Here is a 19825-nt window from a genome sequence, read left to right as displayed (position 1 = left end):
AGGCTGTCCCAAACCACAACTGGTGTGAGTAGCGACCTACTTCAACCTACATTCCAGCCTAAACACGCCCACATTGTAGGTCGGTTCAGGTGCATCCTACGGAGCAACCTATGGCCCACAATGCACCGCGGACTTCTTCTTCCCCTAAAAACTTGTGGACCCTCAAGCCAAGTTTGCGCCACCAACTTTCTTCCATTCTGATGAACACCAACATTTATAGTCGATGACTAAAGGTGCGTTCATGTGCTTAATAGAGAATGAGTGAAAGGTGCTCAGAGTGGAGTGCAGTACCGCAGTCAGGCCAGCAGGTGGGGCTTTCCTTGGTGCTGTCTACCTAATTGCGGTATCTGTGCCTGACATCAACAGCAGCAATTCAACTTTACTAAAATGTACAATCAGCTTTTATTGTTATCAACCATCATCAACAAAGAAATTAACCACATTACAGGTTCTGCTCACATCAAGAGGACCTCTGTTGCATTTCAACCCAAGTACAGACGGCTCCTATCTACAGGTAGAACGCAACAGAGAGAACAAGTACAGAGGAACATCTTTAGTTTCTTCACCGTGTGTGTGTATACGTCTCTTATTCAGCTCAAAACACGTACAAGCCAGCCTTCGGTCGTGGACGCTTCCTCGACGTGGCTGGTTGGTGTGGTTCTCCTGAACATTACTGACCACTGGCCAGATGTTTGAACCTGCCACAGGTGAACACAAACAGCGACCAGCATCACCTGGCATCGTCTCATTTCCTCCGTCTGCTGCTGGATGACGGCCTGCTGCCGCCGCTGCTGGGAGGAAGACATCATCATCACCATTTGGACTGGACAGAAGCCCCCCAAGCTAGGCTACCATTCCCCAGTATTGTTAGCGCATGGCTGCAGTAGCATCGTGTCATACAATCAGCTGTTCATGCACTGTTGCTGCATCAACAACTTCTGGCGCCTCCAGGCTCAGATCTCAAGGTAATCATGTGACCCAAAGGAACTGTGTGGTCCCAGGGTAAAGGAGCCTGCCAAACACTAAAGCCATCATTTGTGCTGGTGGGTTTGAGTCCAAACTTCACGGGCACTAACCTGCGGCCAGGTGATGACGGCGCAGCTCTCATGTATCGGGGAGGAGAGTAACTGAGCGAGCGAGAGTCTCTGAGGGAGTCAGCCGGGACCCTCTGAGGCCTGCTGGGGGGGCTGCCGGAGAAACAAAGTCTTAGATGGTCCACTGGTCTACAATCACGAACAAATCCCACTAATATTTGTCAGATGACACTTCAATGTTGAGGTAGTTATTGATATTTATTTTGATTGAGTAAAATATTTTGAAAACTGCTGCGCAACTGGACGTTTGCCTGTCCCCAAATGGTGTTTCAGCTGTTCTCGCAGGAGAACGTCTGGTTCCCTTGTCTCCAGTCAGTCATACCAGCAGCTGAAGATATTTCCACGTTTAGTTCTACCACATCAAAAACACCAATAAATATCACAGCGGTGAATTTTGGTGACCTTGAAGTCACGTGACCCTGGTGTAGCTCCTTCCTAGGCTAATGTTAGCTTAGCACTGCTAACCATAACATTCAGGCTTCCATTTAGGCTGATTCAATTGCCCGCAATCACATGGAACAATCCTATTGGCTGCTGGGGGAGGAACCAGGAGATGACGACTTCCTGTTGAACTACTAACAACTTTGCTGCGTCCGAATGGCCAAGTAGGTCTGATGGTAGGTCTCAGAGCAGGTCGGAGGCTGTCCCAAACCACAACTGGCGTGAGTAGCGACCTACTTCTCAACCTAAATTTCAGCCTAAACACGCCCACATTGTAGGTCGGTTCAGGTGCATCCTACGGAGCAACCTATGGCCCACAATGCACCGCGGACTTCTTCTCCGTCCCCTAAAAACTTGTGGACCCTCAAGCCAAGTTTGCGCCACCAACAGTCTCCCATTCTGATGAACACCAACATTTATAGTCGTTGATGACTAAAGGTGCGTTCATGTGCTTAATAATAGAGAACGAGGGAAAGGTGCTCAGAGTGGAGTGCAGTACCACAGCCAGGCCAGCAGGTGGGGCTTTCGTTGGTGCTTTCTACCTAATTGCGGTATCTGTGCTCTGCCAGCAGAGGTCGTTCTTCACCACCAATCTTCTAGGGTGTCTGAATGGTGCCGCCGTGCTTAGGTTGTAGAAGTAGGACGTAGGGGTAGGATGTAGGTTGCTACTTGGCAATTCGGACGCAGCACTTGTCTCTGACGTGATCACTTCCTGTTGGTGGAGGAACCAGGAGTTGACCACTTCCTGTTGAACTCCTAACAACTCGTCTCTGACATGATCACTTCCTGTAGGACGTCAAACACGGCTACTTCCTGACATGCTCTCGGTATTCTGATCCTGAGGCATCAGACGGACCTGAGACCACAGACCTGCTCAAGTCCTCTCACCTCTTTTTCTTTGTTTCCTTTTCCATCTCAGACGACGATGACGAGGAAGAGGAAGATGAGCCCTGAGCTTTGACTGACCTGCGGAAAAATTTAACATCATTATTAGGTTAAATAGAATTCATGAGTGGAGAGCCGGTGACCTTGAGCATCTTGGCCTCCTACCCTTTTTCTTGCTCCACTTCAGAGTCAGAGCTGTCTGAGGAGGAGGACGAGGAGGATGAAGAGGATGAAGAGGAGGAGCTGGAGCTGCTGCTCTGGTTGTTTTTCTTGTTTGCAGCCTCCTTCCCGTTGACAGTGTGCCGAATTCTACCGGCTGGTCGAGTCCCCTCAGGCTGAGGGGATTCAGGTGGCGACTGCTGCTTACTGGGCCCTCGTGACGACTGCTTAGCTTCAGATTGGCTGGCAGCCGGCGACCTTGTGCAGGTGACATGAGGGCGCCGAGGTTCTGACAAAGCGCCTCGAGAGTCTCTGGACGGAGCGTGTGAAGGTGCCGGGAGACTCTGATGCCCTCTGTCCTCCCGCTCAGTTCTCCGCTCAGTCTCTGTTGGTACTTTGGTGTCTTTCCTGTCCCGCGGTGAAGACGGAGACCGTGAGGATGAAGAGGAGGAGGAGCTGGAGGAAGGTGAGGACGACTGGCGGAGCTCAGGAGCTTCTTTGATTTGTTCAATCACTTTTTCCCTTTCTTTCTGTTTTTCGGCCACCCTGTGCCGGGTCCTGTCACGTTCCCTTTCTATTTCTCTGGACAGGGAGCGACTTGTCTTCCTCCGCTGGGGAGATGGAGAGCAACGGAACCTTGAACAGAACCAGAAGCACGGTTAATGTTTCCACCTGAGCTCATCCTGTTTTTACAGGTGAAGATGCTGCTGGAGTCCTGGTCTGGTGACAGAAACTACGGCTGTGAACTGAATCAGATCTTCAACAGTCCACATCCAGACACCTTCAGCCTCATCAGTCCACACAAATTCAGCCACATTTTGACATGATTTGGTTGACAAACTTCAAAGACTGTTATGTGATGAGTTGTGTAGTAGTAGTAGTCGTAGTAGTAGAAGTAGTAGTTCTCCTGAGTAGTGTACATAATCCCTACAACAGCCAGTCTGTCCCACATGATCACATTTCAAACCTGGTGGAGGTTGTAGTCCCAGGGGGACAAAATACACAAATGTTGCATTTACTGCAACAGCACCACCTTAAATTTCCACATTCCCTTCGTAAACAACAATATGATGATGAGCAGTGATAAGCATATCTTTCACCGCCATGACGGTCGGTGAGTAGCTGGTCAGCTGAGCTGCGGTCAGCTATCGTTACCCACAGCCAACTCAGCTACAGTGGCACCACGTGCAGTGCTTCTCTTCCTGTGATGGACACAATCTCTTGATATCCCTCCACAATGGGGGGACTGCAGCAAAGGCCATGTACAGCCACTCGTAGTTCTACCTGCCCTCCACGCAAGAATTTACAGTAAATAGTAAAAGGACTTCCTATCAGACCGCCCACAAAGGTCAGGATTGGCCCCCACACCTCCACAGCTCTCCCACTGAGCTCCCCTCAAGGCTGCATGCTGAGCCCCCTGCTCTTCATCCTCTACACCTCAGACTGCACACCCATCCACGCCAGTCACACCTTTATCAAGTACATGGACGACACCATAGCGGTAGGCTGCATCACTGGAGGCCACGAGTCCGGCTACCAGGATCAGGTGCAACTGGTGTTGTCAAAAATATTGATTTATTGATTAAATATTGATTTTGAAAAGTAAAAACGGTACTAAATACAGACTTCTCAATAGTATCGATATTCTACCTCCCTCCTTGGTTTACACATGCGCCGCTGCAACCAACACACACACACACACACACACACACACACACACAAACAGACAGAGCGCTGCCCTGGGGGCGAGCCATCATGCAGCAGCCCCTCCCCTCCTGCCTCGCTCACACAAACACCGCTGGCTGTAATTTTTTTTTCCCGTGTCGTCGCTCTACATGTGTCAGCTGCCATGAGATGGCGTCTGCAGGACCAACCAGTTTTAATAAATCAACAAAACAGCGGAAGTCCTGTTTGGAGGTTCTTTGGATTCGAGTCGGATGAACGAGGAAAGCCGAAGGACAGCAGCAAGCCCACATGCAAGAGATGCAACAGAACGGAGCCGACAAAAGGAGCGAACACGACGAAGGTAGCAAAGCTCCTCCCAGACAAACACCGGACCTGAGCAGATTTAGAGGTCCAGAGGCTGGTGACCGCAGAACTTGAAGTAGTGTTGTCTTGTTAGCGAGCGCTAGCTAAAGCTAATTGAGGGTAGGTCACATATATTAAAACTTATTTGCATGCTGTTAATGTGTAAAGAAGAACTTGTAAAAGTTCTGTACCTCAGGAATAAAGTTCTTTATTTTTCTTTAAATAAAAAACATTTTTGCACTAAAGTCTGAGTGGTAGCTTGGTATCAAAAATCCAATTGAATATCAATATTTTTCAAAATATCATGTCGAAGTGTGAGCTCCAGTATCGTGACAACACTGAGTGCAGCAGCTGACGGTGTGGTGTAGAGCAAAACCTGCTCCTGAACACATTTAAAACAAAGGAGCTAATCATTGACCTCAGGAAAAACAAAACAGACCTCCAGCCTACTCTCATTGGTGGGACCTGTGTGGAAAGGGTCAGAGACTTCTGTTTCCTCAGAGTCCATCTAGAGGAGAACCTGACCTGGGACAAGAACACCACACAGCTGGTCAAGAAGACACAGCAAAGTCTCCACTTCCTGAGAACCCTCAGGAAGAACAACATCAGCCAGAGGCTGCTTGTGTCTTTTTACCGCTCCACCATGGAGAGCATCCTCACTTACTGCCTCTGTATGTGGTTTGCCAGTTGCTCAGGGGCAAACAGGAAAGAGCTCCAGAGGGTCACCAAGACAGCTGAGAAGGTCACTGGGTGCCCTCTGCCCACACCGGAGGACCTTCAGGGCTCAGACTGCCTCAGGAGAGCCAACACCATCCTGAAGGACTCTTTCCATCCAGGACACTCACTGTTTGAGCCGCTGCCATCAGGCAGACGGTACAGCGCCGTTAGAGCCAGGACAAACAGACTCAACGACATCAATGCAGTATAGCCACGCCATGCAACCACCACTGCCTCTTTAAAATATCCTATCCCAATGCAGTTCACACAGTCTTTGCACCCACCTCTCTACCATGGAAACCATGTTTACGTACGTCTTCCCGAGACTTCATAGGTCCGTATATTGCACATTGTTCATCACTTTGTTTTTATATTGCTCTTAATTGTTTTTATAGTTGTATATCTTCTCTGCACTGGACAGCCGGCACCTTAGCCTTTCGTTGTACTCGTTACAATGGCAATAAAGTGAACCTGAGTCTAAAACGGAAACCACCATAGTGAGAACCGTCATACTGACTGTTGCAGGCACCAAGCTGAAGTTGACAAGGTTTTTTTTGGCAGATTAAACTTGTATTTATGCAGCATTTTCAGGGGAGCATATATACATATGTACATATATACACACACATATATACTGTATATACACACACACATATATACTGTATATACACACACACATATATACTGTATATACACACACACATATATACTGTATATACACACACATATACTGTATACAGTATATATGTGTGTGTATATATACAGTATATATGTGTGTGTATATATACAGTATATATGTGTGTGTGTATATACAGTATATATGTGTGTGTGTATATACACACACACATATACTGTATATACACACACATATACTGTATATACACACACACATATACTGTATATATATATACACACACATATACTGTATATATACACACACACATATACTGTATATATACACACACACATATACTGTATATATACACACACACATATACTGTATATATACACACACACATATATACTGTATATATACACACACACATATATACTGTATATATACACACACACATATATACTGTATATATACACACACACATATACTGTATATATACACACACATATACTGTGTATATATATACACACATATACTGTGTATATATATATACACACACATATATACTGTGTATATATATACACACATATATACTGTATATATATACACACACATATATACTGTATATATACACACACACATATACTGTATATACACACACACATATACTGTATATACACACACACATATACTGTATATATATATACACACACACATATACTGTATATATACACACACACATATACTGTATATATACACACACACATATACTGTATATACACACACACATATACTGTATATACACACACACATATACTGTATATATATATACACACACACATATACTGTATATATACACACACACATATACTGTATATATACACACACACATATACTGTATATATACACACACACATATACTGTATATATACACACACACATATATACTGTATATATACACACACACATATATACTGTATATATACACACACACATATACTGTATATATACACACACATATACTGTGTATATATATACACACATATACTGTGTATATATATATACACACACATATATACTGTGTATATATATACACACATATATACTGTATATATATACACACACATATATACTGTATATATACACACACACATATACTGTATATACACACACACATATACTGTATATACACACACACATATACTGTATATACACACACACATATACTGTATATATATATACACACACACATATACTGTATATATACACACACACATATACTGTATATATACACACACACATATACTGTATATATACACACACACATATATACTGTATATATACACACACACATATACTGTATATATACACACACATATACTGTGTATATATATACACACATATACTGTGTATATATATATACACACACATATATACTGTGTATATATATACACACATATATACTGTATATATATACACACACATATATACTGTATATATACACACACACATATACTGTATATACACACACACATATACTGTATATACACACACACATATACTGTATATACACACACACATATACTGTATATACACACACACATACTGTATATATATATACACACACACATATACTGTATATATACACACACACATATACTGTATATATACACACACACATATACTGTATATATACACACACACATATATACTGTATATATACACACACACATATATACTGTATATATACACACACACACATATACTGTATATATACACACACACATATACTGTATATATACACACACATATACTGTGTATATATATACACACATATATACTGTGTATATATATACACACATATATACTGTATATATATACACACACATATATACTGTATATATACACACACACATATATACTGTATATATACACACACACATATATACTGTATATATATACACACATATATACTGTATATATATACACATATATACTGTATATATAATGTGTGTATAGATCTAGATCCATCTATAGATCTATAGATATATATAGAGAGAGATCTATCTATCTATCTATCTATCTATCTATCTATCTATCCACACACACTATATTGCCAAAAGTATTTGCTCATCCATCCAAATGATCAGAATCAGGTGTTCCAATCACTTCCATGGCCACAGGTGTATAAAATGAAGCACCAAGGCCTGCAGACTGTCTTTACAAACATTTGTGAAAGGATGGTCGCTCTCAGGAGCTCAGTGAATTCCAGCGTGGAACTCTGATAGGATGCCATTTGTGCAACAAATCCAGTCGTGATATTTCCTCGCTCCTAAATATTCCACAGTCAACTGTCAGCTGTATTATTAGGAAATGGAAGTGTTTGGGAATGACAGCAACTCAGCCACGAAGTGGTAGGCCACCTAAACTGACGGAGCGGGGTCAGCGGATGCTGAAGCGCATAGTGCGAAGAGGTCGCCAACTTTCTGCAGAGTCCATCACTGCAGACCTCCAAACTCCATGTGGCCTTCAGATTAGCTCAACAGCAGTGCGCAGAGAGCTTCATGGAATGGGTTTCCATGGTAGAGCAGCTGCATCCAAGCCATACATCACCAGGTGCAATGCAAAGCGTCAGATGCAGTGGTGTAAAGCACGCCGCCACTGGACTCTAGAGCAGTGGAGGCGCGTTCTCTGGAGTGATGAATCACACCTCTCCATCTGGCAATCTGATGGAAGAGTCTGGGTTTGGCGGTTGCCAGGAGAACGGTACTTGTCTGACTGCATTGTGCCAAGTGCAAAGTTTGGTGGAGGGGGGATTATGGTGTGGGGTTGTTTTTCAGGAGCTGGGCTTGGCCCCTTGGTTCCAGTGGAAGGAACTCTGAATGCTTCAGCATACCAAGACATTTTGGACTATTCCATGCTCCTAACTTTGTGGGAACAGTATGGAGCCGGCCCCTTCCTCTTCCAACATGACTGTGCACCAGTGCACAAAGCAAGGTCCATGAAGACGTGGATGGCAGAGTCTGGTGTGGATGACCTTGACTGGCCTGCACAGAGTCCTGACCTCAACCCGGTAGAACCCCTTTGGGATGAATTAGAGCGGAGACTGAGAGCCAGGCCTTCTCGGCCAACATCAGTGTGTGACCTCACAAATGCGCTTCTGCAAGAGTGTTCAAAAATCCCCACAAACACACTCCTAATCCTTGTGGACAGCCTTCCCAGAAGAGTTGAAGCTGTTCTAGCTGCAAAGGGTGGACCCACGTCATATTGACTAGGAATGGGACGTCACTAAAGCTCATATGTGAGTCAAGGCAGGTGAGCGAATACTTTTGGCAATATAGTGTATCTATGCTCTTGTCTTACCTGCCAAGAGGGCTGTGCTTCCTTGGGCTTCTGGACCTGGATCTGTTGCCCCTCTTTATGCTTCTGGACCTGGATCTGTTGCCCTTCTTTACGCTTCGGGACCTGGATGTGTTGCCCCTCTTTATGCTTCGGGACCTGGATCTGTTGCCCCTCCTTATGCTTCGGGACCTGGATCTGTTGCCCCTCCTTATGCTTCTGGACCTGGATCTGTTGCCCCTCCTTATGCTTCTGGACCTGGATCTGTTGCCCCTCCTTATGCTTCTGGACCTGGAACTGGTGCGCCTCCTTGGGCTTCTGGACCTGGATCTGGTGCGCCTCCTTAGGCTTCTAGACCTGGATCTGCTTCTTTTGGTGGTCCACTCCCATTCTCTGTCCCTCCCCCTCTGTCTGTCTGACCAAGCCAGAGGGGGAGAGGGTCTCCTGGAGTGGAGCCGGGGTTCCTGATACTGCCTGGGGGGAGTGCAACGTGGCGGAGAGCGTGACCTCCTGGTGGAGGGGCTGAACCTTGCAGCCCTTCTGACTATGTCCCTGTCTCTCCCTCTCTCCTGTTCCCGGACCTTCTCCTCCGTTCTCACCCTCACAGGCCTGGCTTCGCCAGGGGAGTACCGGTCGCTGCTTCGGCCTCCATCCGCTCTGCGGGCAGGAGAAGGTGGTGGGCTCGGGCTGTCAATCTGCGTGGGGCTATATTGCTCCTGGCCTTTCGCTCGGGGGGGATTATTCTCAGCTCGACTGCTGATGGGGGTTCTTTCCTGAAGGGGGGGTGCAGGTTTGCTGGCTCCACTTTCTCTTTCATGCGTTCTTCTGGGTGCGTCGCCTTCCGAGGTAGAGCTTTCCTTTCTGCCATTTGCTATATACCTCTGGACTGCCGCCCCAATGGCAAATGGCACATTTTTGGGGGGGCTTCCTTTGTCTTTGACTGCAGTACCCTTAGTTTTGTTCTCATCTTCGGAGGATGTAGATGAGGAGGAAGAGGAAGATGATGAAGAGGAGGAGGAGGAATCGCTGTCACTATCACTGCTGCTGCTGCTGCTGCTGCTGCTGCTGCTGCTGCTCCCACTGCTGCTGCTGCTCTCTGCTCTTTTCTCTGCTGGCTTCACCCTCTCATTTTGGGTCTCCTTCCTCAGAGGAGTCCTGGTCTTCTCCTGCCTCTCGCTCACCTCAGCTCTCTCTCGTCTAACCTTCTCCACAGCCGTCCACCCATCTTGTCGTCTCTCCGCAGACCGGACCACCACCTCCTCTGTCTTCCTGCTGCCTTCACGCCCACACTCTCTGCCCTCCCTCTGCTTGCTCACATCCCTCTCTTTCGCACCCTCTCGGTCCTGTTCTCGTCGCCACTCGTCTTCCCTCTCTCTTTGGCGGCCATTGATGACATTTTTCTGTGAAGGAGGAGATGCTTCTCTCTCCAGTCTCTTCACAGTCTCTCTCCTTTGGTCTCCATCATGTGATTCTTTTGGCTGCAGGTCTTGTTCTCTGCGCTCCAGATCTCCACTCCTCTCTCTTCTAGTCCTTTCCTTAGAGGGATTCAAGGAGGACAAGGAGTCCTGTCTTGTCCTCTTGTCCTGTATAGTTCTCTCTTTCCCCTGTTGAGTGTCTCTGCTCCTAGCCCTCCGGGTCTCCTGTTTAGAAAAGGAAGGAGAGGAGGAGGAGGAATCGTGTCGGATTCTCTGGTAGACGCTCTCCTTCCCTTTGTTTTTTTCCCTCTTTCCCCTGCTTCTTGAACGCCTCTCCCTGTCCAGGTCTCTGCTCTTTGAACGTCTCCCCTTGTCCACGTCTCTGCTACTTGAACGCCTCCCTTTGTCCACGTCTCTGCTCCTTGAACATCTCCCCTTGTCAACGTCTCTGGTCCTTGAACGCCTCCCCTTGTCCATGTCTCCGCTCCTTGAACGCCTTCCCCTGTTCATGTCTCTACTCCTTGAACGTCTCCCCTTGTATACGTCTCTGCTCCTTGAACACCTCCCCTTTTCCACATCTCTGCTCCTGGAACGCCTCCCCCTGTCCATGTCTCTGCTCGTTGATCGCTTCCCCTTGTCCACCTGCCTGCCACTCAGTTTATCTTTTTCTCTGCTTCTCGAATTTCTCCCTCCCTCACCCTCCTTGGGTTTGTTCCTGGGTTGCACCCCTTTCTCTCTGCTTCTTGAGCATCTACTTTTCTCCGCCTGTGGAGGTGGAGAGGGAGATGAAGAGTCATGTCTCCTCTGGCTTGAAGTCTTATTTGATGCAATGGTCCTTCCTTTTTCTCGTTGAAGATTGGGCCCCCTCTAGAAGAGGAAATTGATTATTTGTTGTTCCATTTTTAGACAAGTCATAAAAATGCATAAAAGCTTAACAATTAAAATCATGAGTTCAATTTTTGACCTTTATCTCCTCAGGGGTGACTGACTGATAGCAAAGCCCTCACTCAGTTATACACTCACACCTAGAGCTGCCCAGGACAACCATTCTCATCTGCTGCCACTGAGAAGCTCCATTGGAAAGGTCAGGGTCATATTTCAAAATTTTCAAAACAAAACCACCACTTGCAGGCTTTTGATCTCAAAAACAGACCTGAGACACAATATTAACACAGACTATAGGAACACACAAATCAATGATTAAATCAGCATAATCAGGCAGCTGGACGGTGCAGCTGTGCAGCCCCAATGCAGAGCAGCCAAGCCTGGCAGCAAATCAGGGTCAATTTCACCATTTCTAAGTCCAAAATAAACTGCACAGAACCACAACACCAAACCTAATCAGACTCTTCAAACTCCATCAGCACAGATGGAGGAAGCCAGCAAAGGGAAGCTGCTAATACTAGTTCCCAGAGCTCAGAACCAGCCTGCAGCCGCTCCTGCCCTGCGCTGCTTCTGTTCATCTGCCACAGACACTCACAGCTGATACACAGAAGTCTTTGAGTCTGGATACAGCTCAAAGGAGAAGTTTACTGTTCCTCTTCCAGTAAAAGGACACTTATTGATTTAAGTATTTTTCAGGGTAGATAAAGTAGGAAAAGATCAAGTAACCTCGTGCAATTTAAAAGAACTGTACAATTCTTAGATATTTGCAATTGGCAGAAATCGCCATCACCCTGTAAAAATGCAATCGCTGCATCTGTATCTACAATCACAATTTTGCTTTCATAACCTTAAAGGCCATCACTTCTCCCTGTGCAGAGTTCTGAATAGAAGAAACTCTTTGTCGGAGCACAATAGCCTGATCCTCACCCCTTCACCTCCCTGCAGATGAGGGCTCTGGTCTTCGTAGCCTTGTCTCCTCTCTGGTGACCTCCCCTTTTTTCCCTCGTCAGCTTTCCGCATCGTTTGGTCCTGTGGACGTGACCTCAGTGGCACTGGAGAGTCACTGTTAACATTTCAGAAAAAAGAATAAACATTCAGATGCTTCTTTGCGGAAAAACATACTTCCATCAGGTCCAACCTATATTGTACAAACATAACGTGTAAAATTGATGATGTCTGTACGTGTTCATAGCTCCAACAAGGTGAATGAATTAAACAGTGTCTGACCCTCCTCACTGAATGGATGTCAGATCTTTACATGTTCTTGAGTGTGGGATGAATAGACCGTCCCACTGCACTTCCTCACCTAACGTATGGTCTTGTGTTGATGTTGTGTAACCAACTGTACCGCTCTCTGCTCCCTTAATTGCCCGCCATGAGAACAAATGAAGTTTTCTGAATCTGAACGTACCCCACCTAGGTTCAGGTCACGACCTAGGTCATGAACCTGAGTTACAGGGAACAAAACCTGCCAGCTAATGTCAAAGAGCCAGACCTGGGGGTCATAATCAAATTAAATGGGCAGCTACAGTTGCATCCATTGACAAATGGCTGTTGAGGTCAGCTGTACGGAACAAGGATTTACTTGGCTCTTCTACAACAAATGGAATGAGGAGTTTCATGCCTGTGAGCAGAGCTGGAAGAGCTCCTGTGTCGCACTGCTTTGGTTTTTGGAGGACTTGAACTTTCACTCTTCTTTCTTTTCTTCTTTGACATCTTGTGCTTCTCATCTGAAGAACTTTAGAGTGAAGGAAAATCATATATGAACACAGCTGTAAACAAATTCCAAAGACTCATATATAATATATATTATATCATCGATCGATCGACAGATATAGATAGATAGATATATCCAGGTTTGGTGACTGCCAAGTGATCACATTCAAGAAAGGAACATTTACTTTACCAGGAGCCACTTTCTAGAGTTATTATCAGGTAACTATGTGAAGCAACTGTTGCAGGATAAAAAGGAAGCTGAGGCGTTGTACTGACAGTAAGGCCTACCTGCCATCATCTTCCTCATCCTCCAATGCCTCACTGAAAGACAAATTCTCTAGTTAATTGCTCGCCATTAACACATAAAATCATAAACTGTAGGTGGGATAGGAAGTACCGTTTCTTCTTCTTCTTTCGTGACTTCTTCTTCTCTTTGCGTGGCGATGAAGAAGGACTCTCAGAGCTGCTGGCATAAGGAACATTAAGTCATCAGAACAGCTCATCCTCACTCTTATTCTGTTCAATGTCGCTTCCTCACCTGTCTCTATTCTTGTTTTTCTTCCTCTTCTTCCGGCTGCGTTTCTTTGGTGGGGACTCCGAGTCCTCAGAATCTTCCACCAACCTGCATGCAACAGTGTCAGACACAAATGATTCTGCCATGAGGCCCGCATGCTCATCACGTCGGTGATGAAAACATCACGTCATCTACACTGAGGATAGTTTATACTTCTATTACGCACGTATATTTCTGCTCCTGCTGTCTCTCTCTCTCCAGCCGCTCCTGCTCCCTCTTCTCCTTCTCTTTCTCCTTGCGGTCAGCATGGAATGATGATCCGTCAACGTAATCGCTGGCAATTCCAAAAGCAGCACGTAGACGGTCGTTCTTCTGCTGGTTGGCCGCAGCCAGAGCATGAGTTTCTGTCACGCTGCCCATGAAAAAAACAAACAGCTTCCTATTAGCCAAAACCTGGATCAGACATGCTCTGGACACTTACACCATCCAGCTCACCCACGTGACTTCAGAGCAAACTCCTAACATTCATCAATTAAACAAGGACCATCTCCCACAATTTATCCAGTCACTTCACTTTCCAGTGACTTGTACATATTTCCGACATGTCCCCTGACGATTTGCAGGTCATGCGTTTGCTCGAGACTTACGCTGGTCTCTCGGCTGAGGCTGGAGACGGCTCTTGCTTTTCCTGCAGCATCATGCGGAAACTGTTCACCTTCTCCTCAATCTCCTCAGCAGAATACCTGACAATCCAAGCAGAGAGGAGCATTTAACACAGGAGAAGCTATTAGAGAAGCTTTAACATGATTCCTCAGGTTCCCACGAGTCCAAACTCACCCATGTCCCCAGTGGCATGAACCCAGTAACATTTGGTGGGTAATTTATTGAAAATGTCAAATAAATAAGATTCCCGACATAAACATCATAAGTGAAGTTTAGGAAGGTTGAAGATGGACATGAATATCAGGTGTCCCTGCTGCAGGCTGTGGCCGTGAGCCTGGCATGGCACAGTGGTTGCATGAAACAATGGTTTGTCATGAACAGGACTAAAACATTACCTCTCTGCTCTTCTGCAAGTCATTCACACAGGAGGCAGAAACTCCTATCTTCTACATTTGTGCTGGTTTTGCACATCACTACAGATATTCCAGCTGTACTGATGCAACTGAGATGTGAGAATGTTCTGACCTCCCAAGTGGGAGAACACAACACATGCACACCAAATAAGGAATATCCTGCCAGGAACCTCAATAAGTCTCATTGCTGATAATTTAGGTTGTTCTCATTAGCCCTGATGATTATGATGCCAATGATACGTCCCAGTTTGCTTTCATCCGTGTGTTCATCAGGCCTAAACACATTACCAGATTTCAAGATACAAGATTCTCTCTCCCTGTGGGGAAATTTTTTTAGACGTGAACAACACAGTTTCAAATATGGGGGCCAGCTCCAATGCCACATGTGTGAAAATAATGAATGCTTCTTAAACATTTAATCAAACCAGTTTAAGCTTGTAGACCAGACCAGGAGAACTGGACACTGAGCCCACTCTGGTAGACACTGATTTGACTTTCCTACCAGGTTAGACCTCTTGGTGGAAAGACATGGCACAAACTGGGAAATGATGTATACCGAGACCCCACCATTAACAGTGCGTCAGACTGTCGTTAATATCGTTGTCCTCCTCTTATCCGGTTGGTCCGGGTCGCGGGGGCAGCAGCCTCAGCAAGGAAGCCCAGACTGTCCTCTTCCAGCCACGTCCACCAGCGTTTCTGGGGGAATCCTGAGGCGTTCCCAGGCCAGCCCAGAGATATAATCCCTCCAGCGTGTCCTGGGTCGGCCCTGAGGCCTCCTCCTGGTCAAACATTCCTGGAACACCTCCTGAGGGAGGCGTCCTCACCAGAAGCCTGAACCACCTCCACTGACTCCTCCACATGGAGGAGCAGCAGCTCTACTCTGAGTCCCTCCTGAAGGACTGAGCTTCTCACCCTGTCTCTAAGGGAGAGCCCAGCCTCCCTGAGGAGGAAACTCATTTCAGCCGCTTGGATTCAGGATCTTGTTCTTTCACTCATTACCCAGAGCTCATGACCACAGGTGAGGGTTGGAACGTAGACTGACAGGTAAAACGAGAGCCTCGCCTTCTGGCTAAGCTCCCTCTTCACCACAACGGACTGGTTTAGCACCCGCATCACTGCAGATGCTGCACCAATCCACCTGTCAATCTCCCGCTCCATCCTACCCTCACTCGTAAACAAGACCCCGAGACACTTAAACTCCTCCACCTGAGGCAGGACCTCCCCCCTGACCTGGAGTGGGCAGACCACCCTTTTCTGGCTGAGGACCATGGCCTCAGACTTGGAGGTGCTGATTCTCATCCCAGCCGCTTCACATTCAGCTGCAAACTGTCCCAGCAAGAGCTGGGGGTCGTGGCCTGATGGAGCTAAGAGGACCACGTCATCCGCAAAGAGCAGAGACGACATCCTCCCGCAACCAAAACTCGACCCCCTCCACCACCCGGCTGCGCCTAGAAATTCTGTCCATAAAAGTTATGAACAGAACCGGTGACAAAGGGCAGCCTTGGCAGAGTCCAACCCTCACTAATATCTTTGTGTTTCTGATTGTTTTCATATTTTTCTCTTTGCCATTTGTAATGCAAGGCCACCGTATTGGAGACTACGAAACCAGGAGTAAAAGAAGAGAACTTCAAATGATACAAAGGGAAAGCTTACCAGTCGTTCCATTGCAACATCAGCACAAAACCTTTTGGACTGAGGCAGTAACTACACAAATGGGTGAATTTGCAGGAAACTGGCTGGGCCATTAAGTACACCACTTTTGCCTTCGCACTTTCTTCTTGGTCATCTGGTCTGTCATGAATTTAATGCTGTGCTGTTTCCATTGCTTCATTCAGTTAAAAATGGCTAACTTTCCCTTGCCAGGCTTCAAGATGCTATGGTAAAAGTGGCAGCTCCCTCCAAGTCATTACACCCAGCATACTGAGGGACTCAGACTCACCCCTGCTCCTCCATCATGTCTTGCAGCTCGGCACACTTGACCTCCAGTTGCCTCTTCCTCTGGTGCTCCAGGATCTCCACATTGGGCTGCCTGTTCAGCTGACTCTCCAGCCTCTCCCTGTCCTTCTCGTCCCGCTCGCCGCCACGTTCATCACGTGGCCGTTTGACCCGCAGGCTTGACAGGTTGCGCTGCACATAGCCGTTGGTGCCACTGCCACGTGGTGTTGTCAGGCCAATCCCATTGTACATGGCTCTGAGAAGAGGAATCAGAAGCAGCAGTGATTGGTGATTGCTGGCTTGTTTTTGCAGTTCCATCATCTGACATTTTGATTACATTCATCACAATGGAGATTTTGTGTTAAATGGGAACCAACAATATGACATGACATCACATTTTAAAATAATCAAGATTATTGATTACAGTAGACATTTTTATTCTGTGCCATTAACTGCAGAAGCATGCATACGATGTTCTGTTAGTCTCCCTCCTCAGATGTTTAAGTTACGCTCCATTTAATACCTATGGATTTTGTATCCTCCTAAATAATCTCAAGAAACCTCATTTTTGAAGAATTCACTTCAACTGAACTCAGACTTTGCCAGTTTGCTGAGTGGGTACCAAGCACTCAGAAAACTGGCAACTTCTGCCATTTGATTCTAAAACTGATTTCCTCAACCGTCTGCCATACATTTGAGATTAAATTTGCACACTCAAAAATTACAAAATCTTGTTTCTACACATTTTAAGTTCGCAACATTACACACATGTACTGAAACCAACATGAATAAAGCAGACTTGAGCCCAACCTGCAGACCTAACCAAAGTAAAGTGGCCGACAGCAGGAAACTCATCTCAGATGTTGGATTAACGACCAAACGACCACATCTGAGATTCAGTTGGACATCGAGTGAGGAGGCGAGGCTGCTGAAGTGCCTCTGAACAAACTAATACGATCTCAACTTTAAATTAATTCACACCTTGGTCTAATAAATTAATTTTTGACACGTGCGACAGGATAACGTCAGGCCTGCAGCGATGGTCGCAGCGGTTAGTAGGCCCGCATGTTCACGATGACTCAGACGGGAACAGACGGCGAATAAACCTCAGGAACCCCGCGGAGCCTCAGACGCCGGCAGTGAGAGAAGCTCGTCGCTGTATTCCGCAGTTTGATAACAGCTCGAGCTCCTCGGAGGGCCGCACCACACCAGGCGTTACGCTAACGAACAATCCCGGAGGAGCTAATTCTGCTAGCTAGCTAACAAACGGGTGACGTACCAATTCTTTCTCCGCTAACGGCGGGAAACGGCACCAGAGGAATCTCAACTTCGTTGGGAGAAGATCTCCGTGGGAAATCGACGTCCTCTGGAGAATCGCTCCTTCTTTACCGACTCGGAAACTACGGATGCACGTACAGTTAGCTCTCGGCTAGCTGGTCTCGTCTTAAGCGAAGGAGGGGCGAGATTAGACCCATATGACGTCATACGCAGGGGACGTAGAGTTTTGATGTGTGTTTCTTTTTTTTACGTAGTTTAACAACAACATGAAGGAGACTGACAATGATGAATTCCAATGATGGAAACGTTTTGCACGCGGAATTTTGTGACAAATATCAGATGAGTCAGATGAGCAGAAGTCACTCCTGCTGTGAGACAACTGTCCATCAGTCTCTCCTCCTTTCTCTCCCTCTTTATCTCTGTCTCTCTTTCCTTCTGTCTCTCTGTCTTCCTCCATTCTCTCTTTGTCTCTGTCCATCAGCCTCTCCTCCTTTCTCTCCCTCTTTATCTCTGTCCCTCTCTTTCCTTCTGTCTCTCTGTCTTCCTCCATTCTCTGTCTTTGTCTCTGTCCATCAGTCTCTCCTCCTTTCTCTCCCTCTTTTTCTCTGTCCCTCTCTCTCCTTCTGTCTCTCTGTATTCCTCCATTCTCTGTCTTTGTCTCTGTCCTGCTCTCCTGCTCTCTCTCCGTCCCCACTGATCCTGGATCTGCTCCACCTTCCTGCTGGTAAAGGAAGGTTCTGGTGGCTGCTGTTGCAGGATGTGCTGCTGATGGAGAATTGTTGGGTGGAGGTTCATTGAAGGAGGGAGGTGCTGGACCTGCTCTACTTGGACAGAGTCAGGACAGAACTTTGGTTAGGGTTTGGTGACACACTAATAAACCTGACTCGACTATCCGTGACTCCCGCCACGCCCTCCCTCCAGGGGGCAGCACTGAGGCGGAGGTGGAGACAGCACTTCCGCTTCGTCTTGGCGCTGACCTGAGGTCAGCCGTCGGCGTGTCGGGAGCCGTCGAGTGAGCCGCTGACCTGGGACCAGCTCTCGTCCACTCATCCTCCGATTAAGTAAACCAGTGTTCCGGTTCCGCCTCGCGTCCGCGGGTGCTGACCACCATGTACCGGGGGGAGCTGAGTCTGCGGCTGTTCCACCGGGGAGTCGTCCAGCGAGGTGTCGGATGCGCTCGTCGCGCCGTCCGGTGGGATGTGGGACCGGCGCACGCGCCTCCACCGGTGACAGGCAGCTGTTTCCCGGTAGGTGAAAGCCAGCAAGCGCCGGTGTCACCACCGGTGCTCCTCACCGCCGAACCCCGACGGGAGCTGCTGGAAGAGCACGGCTAAGCTAGCTAACCTGGAACAGCCCTCCTTAACACTGACGTCACTGCCTGAAGTAGACACTTGATTGATGACTTCACCACTGCGGTGACATTTGACCGGATTTTGGTGGAATCGTGGTGTTAAAGGGTGGAATCGTTCTGCGTGATTGTTTCACGGCCGGCAGGGTGACGTCATGCTGCTGCTGTAACTCAGTACATGGTTTTCAGTGGTGGAGAGTAAATATTTTTACTTTAATACTGTATTGAAGTACAATGTGAGGTGACTAAATACCAAAGTATTTACATTTTAGGGAACTTTTTTCTTTTACTCATGAAACTGATCTGCACTACACCATAAACCCGAGTTGTTACCAGACCAGACAGATCTGCAGAGACAACCCAGAAAACCTTGACCCTT

The 19825-nt window shown here is 46.7% G+C and overlaps 2 protein-coding genes across 7 annotated transcripts in view; one reads left to right on the top strand and one right to left on the bottom strand.

Annotated features, from left to right (window-relative positions):
• Positions 1-384: 384 nt before the first annotated feature.
• On the bottom strand, positions 385-18309 carry srrm2 (serine/arginine repetitive matrix 2). Of its 5 annotated transcripts, none has more exons than XM_086186221.1 (14): positions 18100-18309; positions 16825-17076; positions 14457-14552; positions 14036-14221; positions 13834-13917; positions 13693-13761; positions 13584-13616; positions 13204-13317; positions 12507-12642; positions 9304-11561; positions 2586-3215; positions 2424-2501; positions 1077-1187; positions 385-791 (listed from the first exon to the last, which is right to left on the bottom strand). In XM_086186221.1, the coding sequence occupies exons 2-14, from the start codon at positions 17070-17072 to the stop codon at positions 746-748; spliced, it is 4089 nt and encodes a 1362-aa protein (XP_086042347.1). In that variant the 5' UTR covers positions 17073-17076; positions 18100-18309; the 3' UTR covers positions 385-745. The 5 variants fall into 5 exon arrangements, with proteins under 5 accessions (XP_086042347.1, XP_086042350.1, XP_086042351.1 ...); XM_086186224.1 differs by having other exon boundaries at positions 385-788; positions 18100-18308; XM_086186225.1 differs by having other exon boundaries at positions 13693-13758; positions 18100-18308.
• Positions 18310-18846: 537 nt separating this feature from the next.
• The window catches only part of sco1 (synthesis of cytochrome C oxidase 1), a 4220-nt gene continuing 3241 nt past the window's right edge, over positions 18847-19825 (top strand). Inside the window, exon 1 of one of the 2 annotated variants that reach the window (XM_086186235.1) lies at positions 18847-19345. In XM_086186235.1, coding sequence (XP_086042361.1) covers positions 19208-19345 — 138 coding nt within the window. In that variant the 5' untranslated portion in view covers positions 18847-19207. The remainder of the gene's footprint in view (positions 19346-19825) is intronic. The other variant, XM_086186234.1, reaches the window with a different exon arrangement.

This window comes from Aulostomus chinensis, chromosome 18 (genome assembly GCF_037954235.1).
Source record: "Aulostomus chinensis isolate RoL2024-O1b breed Wild chromosome 18, RoL_Achi_v1.0, whole genome shotgun sequence".
Classification (NCBI taxonomy): Eukaryota; Metazoa; Chordata; class Actinopteri; order Syngnathiformes; family Aulostomidae; genus Aulostomus; species Aulostomus chinensis.
The sequence above is the reverse complement of the archived record's forward strand: the minus strand, read 5'-3'. Positions and strand labels throughout refer to the sequence as shown.

Excerpts from the sequence above, each read along its gene's own strand:
- srrm2 (XM_086186221.1), bottom strand. The coding sequence starts at position 17,072 with ATGTACAATGGGATTGGCCTGACAACACCACGTGGCAGTGGCACCAAC. Across the intron at positions 14,553-16,824 it reads GACATGATGGAGGAGCAGGG|GTATTCTGCTGAGGAGATTG; the intron begins GTGAGTCTGAGT and ends TTGGATTGTCAG. Across the intron at positions 1,188-2,423 it reads AAGGAAACAAAGAAAAAGAG|CCCCCCCAGCAGGCCTCAGA; the intron begins GTGAGAGGACTT and ends TTTCTCCGGCAG.